The sequence below is a fragment of the Brassica napus genome, chromosome C3 (genome assembly GCF_020379485.1).
Source record: "Brassica napus cultivar Da-Ae chromosome C3, Da-Ae, whole genome shotgun sequence".
Classification (NCBI taxonomy): domain Eukaryota; kingdom Viridiplantae; phylum Streptophyta; class Magnoliopsida; order Brassicales; family Brassicaceae; genus Brassica; species Brassica napus.
The window spans coordinates 52584750-52593964 of NC_063446.1; the positions used below are offsets into that span (position 1 = coordinate 52584750).

Genomic DNA, 9215 nt, shown 5'->3' on the forward strand with positions numbered 1-9215 from the left:
CAAATTACAAATGTTTCTTAATTATCTCTAATCTTGATTTATTGTTTGTTAGCAAAAGAAATGCATGAAAATAAAACTTGGACATCCAAATTTATTATCATGTCTCGTTTTTGTTTAACTTAGAGGGAGAAACTGATACAGCACAGCTTAAAACTGATCAAAGTCTTAGGAGTCAGAATGCAAATGGGAGATAATTGTGTTAGGGAGATGATGAGATATCATGTGGCTGTTGGGAGGTGGAGATTGGTCGGGTCCGTGATATGATTTTTTTTTCATCTTGTTGTTGTTGCATTGAAGAGACGACGCCTCCCTTTATCTTACATGGTCCAGCTCCATTCAAGTGAGACAACCGACCATTCATCAATTATTTTTTGAATTTATAAACTATAAGTTTTTTTTACATCAACTATATATTATATTTGATAAACAAAAGATTTCTAAATTCCCAACTCCTTTTTTTGTATGGTCAATTTTAACAAATAAAAATATATTTGATTTTAAAATCGTCAAAATCAAAAGCTGAATACATCAAAAGAGGCCTTTCCTTTCTGATATACAGATTTAAAAAGTGTCGTCGCGAAAAGGGAAATAAAATAAAAAAGTTTTTGTCTTTTCTTTAGTATCCATCCAGAAAACAATGGCGACTGTTCCTGAAGCCGAAGAATCGGGATTGAGAATGACGAGAACCGTTGTTGAAGAAGATAACGAGCACGAGTTGAAGAAGCTAGCGACGTCATTTCTAGGCCTGAGCTTCTCAGTGATGCTAGCTCATCTCCCTAGCGACGCGCTATCTCTGGTTCCGCGACTGACGACGGAGGTCAGTGAGCTGAAACAACGGCTCGAGGCGGCGGAGGAGCAAGTCCGACAGATGAAATGTCGGCGCGTGGAGGACTCGAAAGCTAACGCGCGCGTGGTGGAGATATTCACTAGCCGCAGGAACGCGTGGCAGGAAGAGGAGAAGCGTCTGCAGAATCGGATTCACGAAATGGAGGAAGAGAGAGAAGAGTTCATGAACAGGATACACGAATTGGAGAGAGAAGTGGGGGAGAGGGATGAGATGATTGGGTTCATGTCAAGAAGAGGTATTGAGGAAGAAGAAGATGATAATTCCACTGAACGTTACGGTGTGGATCAACACACTCTATCTTCTTCCCATACAGCTTATCCAAGCTCTCATCAGTTCTGGGCAGAGGCGCATAACACTAACCCTTTCCAGGTTTCTTTTAATGTTTCTTGCTTAATTACATAACTCATGATGACTAAGAGAGAGAATTGGAGTTTTGATCTAGGGTTTTGCTTCTGATTGCAGGATGTACAGTATGAATCTTTGGAATCCGTGTACCATATGAAGCAATTTGTGCCAAGGTAACATATTTTTCTTTGAGTTGAGATTTTTGTGTGATGATCAGAAATTGTAACCTAATTTTTACATCCCACAGAAGGGAATCACCATGGAAGATAGATAGTGAAGCAACAGGTGTTTCTGCGAAACTGAGGTTACTAGAAGAGGAGTTACTAAATCTTGAGAAGGTTTGTCCTAGTGACAATTCAAAGGTTCTATCTTTGTTGAGCAAACAGGCTAAGAGGTACCAAGCTCTTGTCGGGAAGATCGATGATCTATGCAGAAGAATGGTACTATTTTGCAACACATTCTTAAGTTACTAAAGAGCTAACAGAAAGGCTTAACCTTGTTCTGCTGCTATGTATTGGTTTTTCAGCAGAATAGTGATCCTTGCGATGCGACACTAGGACCCGAGTTCAGAACACAAAGTCAAACGGAGTTTCTGCTAGAGTGTTTCAGATTTCAGCAGCGAGCATCAGAGACAGGGCAGAAGCTAGTTGCATTGCAGACAGAAATCACAAGGAGCAACCAAGGAGATCAACTTAACCAAGCCAAGATGAACACCAGAAGGTCACTGGATTTGATCAAGAACAACTTGAAAGAAGTTCAGAGAAACCTCGAGATTTGGCTGGCTAGGATCATTGGAGATCTCGAAGGCATTCTTGCTAGAGACGGTGCTTCGTGTGTAAGAGAATTCTACGTTTCCCGTTACCCTTTTGTTCAGTAGAATCAGAACATCTCTGTACTGTAACCTCTCAAGTCTAACTCGCAGTTTTTTTTTTGTTTCTTTTGCTTTTGTGAAGTTTATATGCTCTGTAACCGTGGCTAACCTGCAAAAGATCACCGCAGAAATCTAGATTTGATCTGATAAATAAACAGATTGTGTAAAAGCTTGATCTGATGTGACAGAGATGTAAATCTCCAAAAAGAGACAATGTATCTATTCTATACCGAATTGGAAACAGAATCTACTACACAGTCCATTGGCCCTAGTTTTCTTCTGAGTTCATGAACTGGAAGGAGAAGAAGATGAGGGTTCACTATCATAACCTAGACGGATTCTGGTCGGTAGAGGTCTAGCTATCAGTCCTTCGGTAACCCAACCCACTGATTCACTGTCTTCTTTGGCGAGTTCGAACTCTCTTCGCACATAATCTAAAGAAATGTGAAGCCGACCACCCGGTTTGCAGTCTGAGTAAGTGTTTGTGGCTTCGATTCCAGCGTTCTTCTCTAGCCAGTAGAGGTAGTTCACTTGAAACAACGACCTGAGCATGTCTTGTGGCGACGAGCTTTCCTTGAGCATCACCTGATAATTACAAGAGGAGATTAAAAAAATGTGGAGAGATTCAGCCGGATAACAAGACGAAAATATTTAGTTATTGCTTACGCAGAATCTGCCTCTGTGTTCTGTAAGGATGTAGCCTTCATTGCGATACAGATCAAAGAGTGCTATTGCTTCTTCCTTGTTGTGGATAACCTCGCTGAGCTTCGAACCTAGTTGAAGCCGTTCCTCTATGTCTGCTGCTGCTGTTTTTGCTTCTGATGATAAGACGAAATCTTGCAGCTGAATAAAGCAGATTACAAGAATCAGGTTATCAAGCATTGTCTCTTTCATCCAAGAAAGTTTGGATAAGAGATCTCAGAGTCAGAGGGTTTGAAAAGGAAGGAGAATGGTATTCTTCACCTTTTTAGGAGATTTTAAGTTTATAAACCGAACAGCTGGGAAGACTGGTTCTTCGTAGTTGACCTCCTTGACTAGAGGAGCTTGGCCACTGATGAGATATTCACTAAAAACCAAACCTGCACAGTAAACAGAGAGATGTTACTTCTCGTGATTACATAGGAATTTGAAGAATATTGAATGAACTGGGTTGGTTGACATACTTGCACGATATGGGTTTAGAGTCCGGAGTTGGATGCACTGGTAAGATTTGAAGTTGGTATACATATGGATCGATGTCACAACACAAAATGCAGCAAGTGCAAGACTTGTTGAGGTTCCAATGCTATTGGCAACAACAATTCCAAGCAGGATACCCATTGACTTGCTCACCATTCCTTGAGCTTCACCTTTGGCAATTACCTACAGAAGAAGCTGTTGATGATGCACACAATACTAGAAACACTCATCGAAAAAAGCCATATATATAAAACAACTGTAGTAGACCTCAGCAAAGTTCCTTTGAGAAGCAAAGCCAGCATTAAAGCAACTTTTAGTAGCAGCCTGCAGAAAATCAAATGATAAGGTCAAATAGTATACGCATCAACCAAAGTTGCTTTAGGTAAAGTATACACAAATGATGGAGTTGAGCTATGTAATGTATATGCAAGAGAACCTGGATCAATGCAGCAGCAGAGCGGCCAGCACCGGCGGCAGCACCAATCATGACAAAGAACTGAGGGAAGAGCGGTGTAAGCATTTCCATACCAAAAGCAGCGTTTTCAAGAAGATCAGCAAAGAGTCTCCATCCTTTGGGATGAACATCGAAATGGCGTCCGTATTTGGATAACATAATCTTACTGAGATACCCAATTCCATCTTTAAGCACCCAATTGATCGCTGCAGCAGTAGGGATCGCTCCTTTACCCAACCCAACTGCATAAAGCAAAGACTACCCAAAAAAAAAAAAACACACCAACCAAAAACAGTGAACACCACGTGCTCGTGAAAATGGCCAGGAGAGATGATAAGCTTAGAAAATGTACCTGAGTGGCGAGAACGGCGCTGATTTGGCTAGCGATTCCTTGAACGCCTCTCCAGAGAGAGTAGTCAAGGTAGTCGGAGGTGACGCTGTTAGGGTAACCTTCGGGGAGGAGGAACTGAATCAGAAGGTTTCTACATTGGGCAAGGAGATTCTGAGGAGTGAGAGAAGATGATAACTCGAAGGAAGATTCTTGAGAGACGAACTCATCTTTGAAGTAATCAGGGACAAGTCGCTTCCTTTTGCTTCCTCTCACTTCCCAAAAAACCGTGTCTTTCTCTGTATCTCCGTTACTTTCCGACTCGGGAGCTTTGGCGAAAGCGGCTGCTGATAATTGTGACTGGAAGAAGACCAAGAACAGCAAGCAGATAAATCTAAAACGGTGAGAAGGGTCATCCGAATTATCGCCACCGTTAAACCACCAACCGTCGTCTCCGCCGGAGCCATTTCCATTATCATTGTTGCCGCCCATGTCTCCGGCAAACATCCCGAGCGATAGCGATTGATTAGTAAAGTTGTCATTAGCAGTGGCAACTAATGGAGGGAACTGGTAAAGCGACGGAAGCGGTTGCCGGAGTGATTGCCGTGGGAGAAATACACGCTGCCGGAAAGAAACATCATTCCACCGTCGCGAGGCGACGGAAGCGTCTCCAGTAAATAGATAAGAGCAGCTCATCTTCTTCTTCACTTGGATATATTTCAATACGCCATTTGATTTGATTTGATTTGTATGTATAATAAAAGAGTTTTTTTAATTTTTCTAATAGACCGCATAAAATTAGGGTTCTGGTAATATTATCCCGCCGCCATTTGTTAGAGATCTTTCCCATGGAGAATTTGTGGAGAGAAGTGAGGGAGTTGAGCTTGGGTTCCGAAATCGATCGCCTTCATTCTCCGCCCTCTCCGCTACACTTTCTCCGAGATTACGTCTCTCAGAGCAAGCCTTGCGTAATCTCCAACGCAATTTCTCACTGGCCGGCTCTAAAACTCTGGTCTGATCCTGCTTACCTCGCCGGAGCTTTGTCTAATGATCTTGTCTCACTGCATCTCACTCCTAACGGCTGCGCCGACGCCGTCACTCCGGTTAGTGACGATACGAGCGCCGGAGATCTCTGTTTCGCTTCGGCTCACGTGGAGAAAGTTCCGTTCCCGGAAGCTCTTCAGGCCGTTCGATCCTCGTCGTCTCAGGGGGAGAACGTTGGATATTTACAACAGCAAAACGATTGCTTTAGAACCGAGTATTCAACTGTTGCTTCGGATTGCGACGGAGACATCGCGTGGGCTACGGAGGCGCTGGGTTGTTCGCCGGAAGCTGTTAACCTTTGGATAGGCACTGATCTCTCCGTTACTTCTTTCCACAAAGACCACTACGAGAATCTTTACGCCGTCGTTTCAGGGGAGAAACATTTCCTTCTCCTTCCTCCCACCGATGTACACCGCCTCTATGTTCAACGATATCCAGCAGCCAACTACTCTTACCATCGAGTCTGTGAGAATCTCACATCATATTCAATGGCTTTGGCTTTGGCTTTGTTTACAACTGGAAGCGGGTAGATGAGATAAAGTTTTAATTTTTGTAGGATACTGAAACGTTCAAGCTTGAGATTGAGCAGCCAGTGAGGCATGTGCCATGGTGCAGTGTTGATCCATACCCTTCGCCAGAGAGGGAAGCAAGTGAGCGATTGAAATATCCATTCTTCTTTGATGGCCCAGAGCCGTTTCACTGTACTCTCAAGGCTGGGGAGATTCTGTACCTGTAAGAATCGCTATCTCTTGTTCATTACCATGTTCCATAGATTGATTTGAAATCTCGGAACAGATTTTCCTCAAGGCATTATATATTGTAATCACTACTTTTTATGTATGCTTCAGTCTTATTGTAAGAAGCAAACATAGAGCTTTCATTTGGTGATTCCGAAACTATAACCGATCTGGATATTGCAGGCCAAGCATGTGGTTTCACCATGTTAGTCAAACCCCAGGAGAGGGTGGCTATACAATTGCGGTCAACTATTGTAAGAGTATTTGTATTTTGCTTCTATCCTCTGTGAGTCTACAGTTGGTAAACTACTTTTTTTTTTATTGGCTTTACTGCTTCTAATTTGCTACCTATGCATCTACTTTGTAGGGTATGACATGCAGTTCGACATCAAGTATGCTTATTTCAACTTCTTACAATCAGTGTCATATGAGTCATCTTCACTCAGTCCAATTCTTTCTTGGAGAGAAGATGAAGATTCGGAATCTGGTGATGGAGAGGTATGAAGAATTGAAACAACATTTTTCTTCCTGATTTCAAGTTTTACCAGTCATAGCAAAAGCTTGGAGATCTGAACTTTGCATTTGGAAAATCTTAGGATTGAGAATTGTCTGAATGTTGTTTATTTGATCCTTGCCATGTCATTTGGTTCTTTCTCGACTATTCCGTGAGTTTTTTTTTTTGTCTCCGAGAAGTTCTTTAGAACCATGGAATCATATGAAAGCTCTTAAATTCTATGAATTGTATAAATTCTTTGTTGATGACTTCAAGGAAAACGTACCAGTGTTTTCTTGGGTCTTAAAGACTTGTTCTTGAGTTGGTGATGGTGCTAGATTTTGGCAATGAGAGCATGTGGATTAGTTGATGCCATAAAGTGTGGGTTTGAATAAAATGGGTTGATACGAGATAAGCTGGTTGGTATGTACAGGAAGGATGGGTTGGTGAAAGATGCAGAAAAGTTTTAGCTGCTCCAACGCTATGGCCGCCAGTTATATGCAGAATGGGTTTCACGTCGAGGCCATTAAGCTTCTCTATCAGATGAAAGTGGCCGGCATCGAAGTGTATAACAGACTCGTGAACGAGGTGAAAGACCACTAGCTGTTCTAGCTAGATGATGAACCTGATAGTCAAGACTCTGTTGTGCTTAAGGCATGTAAATGTTGATGTGTTTACACACACACACACACGCATACATAGATATATACTGTTTGAAAAGTATAATAGTCACTAGTGCCTCAAAAGGAGATCAATAAAACATCACAGCACGCTCAAGCTATTTCAAGAAGCCGGGCTTTTGATTCAATCAGCAGATTTTGGTGAAGAGATGGGAATGTTGGTGAATAGATGTCCCATTGGTTTGTTCTTATGGTCTTTGTAGATCAAGGGTTCAGCTTCCTTTGAGGTGATCGGGATGTTACCAGTTGCTGCAGCTTTCTTTTCCTTGTAAGACGCCCAAGTGACACTGTAAAGACCTGCGATGATTGCACATCCGCCTAAAATGCTAAGAGAGAGGAAAAAGATGAGTGAGTAAGGTAACTTCAGACACATCCCATCAATTGCTGAGAATATCCAAAAGAAAAAAAAAAAGGAGTGAGAGTTTTAACCTCCCCAAGTAGATAGGGCTTCCTAGGAAGATTCTGGACAAGAAGGCTGAGGCTGCAGGTTGAAGGGGGTTATAAAGAGCAACCAAGGAAGGACCCAAAATCTTATTTGACCACGTCAAGAGACCATAGTTAAGGGCAGATGCAATTACTCCCTGGACAGAGGAAGCAACAGAGTTACTGATTTGGAGTCTATACATCAAACATATATAGTGTGAGGAACTTACTGCGTAGACAACTGCAAAGAATTCGGATCGTGTGAGACTCCAGTTGGTTGACTCATTGGTCATGAAAAAAGCTGATGTCACCATGAACATGGTCCCAAAGAAATACGAGTATGCTGTCACTGAAAGATTTGCCGGATACTTCTTTAGGACTGGAGCCTGATCATATTTTCATAACGTGGGGGGGTCAGTCCAAAGACAATAAGATATTCTGAAACAGGGGGTGCTTGGATCTATCTGGAAGCAAAAGGACACATGCCTGAATAGCAAGAAAAGCAGCCATGCAAGTGCAGTTCCCAATCAAACACAAAACTCCCAGATTCCATCTCCCAATTCCACTGAGAAAGCTAGACACCAAGTGTCCAGATCCAGATGCTTCAGGGTGTCTTATTTCACCATGACCCAAGAACTCAACCTCTGTTTCCCCAAACAAAGCCGGTCCGCGAAACAAAACCATCAACACGGCCCCAGCGACACAGACCAGCGTACCTCCTACCTTAGCTTGACCTTCTAGTTTGAATAAATTCAATCTCTCTGTTCTGCATCAACACATCGAAAATGGAAAGAGAAGGCATAGATGATTCTCTCATCTTGCAAGAGTAAAGAGAGAGACCGACCAATCAAATATTTACCCCATAATGAGAGCCAAGATGAAAGTAAAAACGGGAATAGAGGGCTGAATGGCTGCAGCATAAGTGGGATTGGTGTAATTGAGACCGACCAGGAACAAGAGCTGATTCCCAAATATCCTAATCACAACAAAACCAACATACATAGGTACACATAATCATAACAGAAAAGAATAAAGAAGAAAACTTTTCAAATACCCAGTTAAGCCGAGGAAGAAGAAAGCTAAGAGAAAGCGTCGGTTCAAAGGAGGTCTTGTCTTCTTGTCACGGATATAAGCAAGAGGAGCGAGAATAGAGAGAGCAATGAGATCACGAAAGACGCAGAAGACCAGTTGGTTTACGCCGACGTTGAGAGCTACTTTGGTTATCACGTGATAACCTCCGTTGAACAATTGCACGCAGACCATAGCCACGTGTGCCTTCCACGCCTCACTCTCCATGGGCCTGTATTTTCTTTTCCGACGGTTCTTGTTACCGGAGAGAGAGATGAAAGCCAGGGTGGTGACTGGAATTAAAAGACAAAAGACTTTATTTAAAGAAATATTAAAATCTTGAAATTGATTGCTCAGCGAATCTCTTTCTGTCGAAATGTGGTTTTCAAGATTGAACGAGACAGAGGAACTAACAAATGACAGTGCAGTCACTGGCTTCAGACACAAGCATGAATTGCGATCGATCCTATTTACCCGCCCTTCCCTGATTACTCTACTAGGCTTACCTTATTTTTCTTTTATTTATAGAAGAACCTACAGTAAAACTAAATATGGCATACGGTAAAATATCCTGCAAATCTATACAAAGTTATTGAGATAACTAAAACATTCTTTAGTAGACTGTAAACAAACCATCCTTAACCAAGTGTGGTCTTGGCCTAGTGGTAAAGGGGTTCCAGCCGGAGCTTCCGCCTTTAGTTCGATTTTTTTTGGCCACCCATAGACGCTTTAGGTGGTAAGAAAAC

General features: G+C 42.3%; 4 protein-coding genes across 7 annotated transcripts; 2 read left to right on the forward strand and 2 right to left on the reverse strand.

Moving 5' to 3' along the window:
* Window positions 1-335: 335 nt before the first annotated feature.
* LOC106406210 lies at window positions 336-2129 on the forward strand. Of its 3 annotated transcripts, none has more exons than XM_022699843.2 (4): window positions 336-1216; window positions 1310-1365; window positions 1440-1632; window positions 1722-2129. In XM_022699843.2, exons 1-4 carry the CDS (start codon window positions 638-640, stop codon window positions 2067-2069), a joined length of 1176 nt encoding a protein of 391 aa, XP_022555564.2. In that variant the 5' UTR covers window positions 336-637; the 3' UTR covers window positions 2070-2129. The 3 variants fall into 3 exon arrangements, with proteins under 3 accessions (XP_022555564.2, XP_013702390.2, XP_013702318.2); XM_013846936.3 differs by having other exon boundaries at window positions 360-1216; window positions 1443-1632; window positions 1719-2129; XM_013846864.3 differs by having other exon boundaries at window positions 362-1216; window positions 1719-2129.
* Window positions 2130-2180: 51 nt separating this feature from the next.
* On the reverse strand, window positions 2181-4720 carry LOC106406743 (protein root UVB sensitive 1, chloroplastic-like). The gene is made up of 7 exons (XM_048750755.1): window positions 4049-4720; window positions 3679-3954; window positions 3510-3566; window positions 3227-3425; window positions 3027-3142; window positions 2730-2906; window positions 2181-2648 (listed from the first exon to the last, which is right to left on the reverse strand). Exons 1-7 carry the CDS (start codon window positions 4718-4720, stop codon window positions 2349-2351), a joined length of 1797 nt encoding a protein of 598 aa, XP_048606712.1. The 3' UTR covers window positions 2181-2348.
* A 33-nt stretch (window positions 4721-4753) lies between these two features.
* Window positions 4754-6993, forward strand: LOC106406369 (bifunctional peptidase and (3S)-lysyl hydroxylase JMJD7). Of its 2 annotated transcripts, none has more exons than XM_048750756.1 (5): window positions 4754-5529; window positions 5625-5800; window positions 5989-6091; window positions 6173-6303; window positions 6732-6993. In XM_048750756.1, the coding sequence occupies exons 1-5, from the start codon at window positions 4873-4875 to the stop codon at window positions 6766-6768; spliced, it is 1104 nt and encodes a 367-aa protein (XP_048606713.1). In that variant the 5' UTR covers window positions 4754-4872; the 3' UTR covers window positions 6769-6993. The 2 variants fall into 2 exon arrangements, with proteins under 2 accessions (XP_048606713.1, XP_013702573.1); XM_013847119.3 differs by having other exon boundaries at window positions 5989-6059.
* LOC106406062 (WAT1-related protein At3g45870) lies at window positions 6925-8954 on the reverse strand. The gene is made up of 7 exons (XM_013846686.3): window positions 8884-8954; window positions 8456-8762; window positions 8261-8377; window positions 7888-8167; window positions 7632-7787; window positions 7408-7559; window positions 6925-7304 (listed from the first exon to the last, which is right to left on the reverse strand). Exons 1-7 carry the CDS (start codon window positions 8918-8920, stop codon window positions 7103-7105), a joined length of 1251 nt encoding a protein of 416 aa, XP_013702140.1. The 5' UTR covers window positions 8921-8954; the 3' UTR covers window positions 6925-7102.
* Between the last annotated feature and the right edge of the window lie 261 nt (window positions 8955-9215).

Excerpts from the sequence above, each read along its gene's own strand:
- LOC106406210 (XM_013846864.3), top strand. The coding sequence starts at position 638 with ATGGCGACTGTTCCTGAAGCCGAAGAATCGGGATTGAGAATGACGAGA. Across the intron at positions 1,366-1,439 it reads ATGAAGCAATTTGTGCCAAG|AAGGGAATCACCATGGAAGA; the intron begins GTAACATATTTT and ends TACATCCCACAG. Across the intron at positions 1,633-1,718 it reads ATGATCTATGCAGAAGAATG|CAGAATAGTGATCCTTGCGA; the intron begins GTACTATTTTGC and ends TTGGTTTTTCAG.
- LOC106406743 (XM_048750755.1), bottom strand. The coding sequence starts at position 4,720 with ATGAGCTGCTCTTATCTATTTACTGGAGACGCTTCCGTCGCCTCGCGA. Across the intron at positions 3,426-3,509 it reads CTCAAAGGAACTTTGCTGAG|GTAATTGCCAAAGGTGAAGC; the intron begins GTCTACTACAGT and ends CTTCTTCTGTAG. Across the intron at positions 2,907-3,026 it reads ACTTAAAATCTCCTAAAAAG|CTGCAAGATTTCGTCTTATC; the intron begins GTGAAGAATACC and ends TGCTTTATTCAG.
- LOC106406369 (XM_013847119.3), top strand. The coding sequence starts at position 4,873 with ATGGAGAATTTGTGGAGAGAAGTGAGGGAGTTGAGCTTGGGTTCCGAA. Across the intron at positions 6,060-6,172 it reads TACAATTGCGGTCAACTATT|GGTATGACATGCAGTTCGAC; the intron begins GTAAGAGTATTT and ends TCTACTTTGTAG. Across the intron at positions 6,304-6,731 it reads CGGAATCTGGTGATGGAGAG|GAAGGATGGGTTGGTGAAAG; the intron begins GTATGAAGAATT and ends TGGTATGTACAG.
- LOC106406062 (XM_013846686.3), bottom strand. The coding sequence starts at position 8,920 with ATGCTTGTGTCTGAAGCCAGTGACTGCACTGTCATTT. Across the intron at positions 8,378-8,455 it reads TTCTTCCTCGGCTTAACTGG|GATATTTGGGAATCAGCTCT; the intron begins GTATTTGAAAAG and ends TGTTGTGATTAG. Across the intron at positions 8,168-8,260 it reads ATCTTGGCTCTCATTATGGG|AACAGAGAGATTGAATTTAT; the intron begins GTAAATATTTGA and ends GTGTTGATGCAG.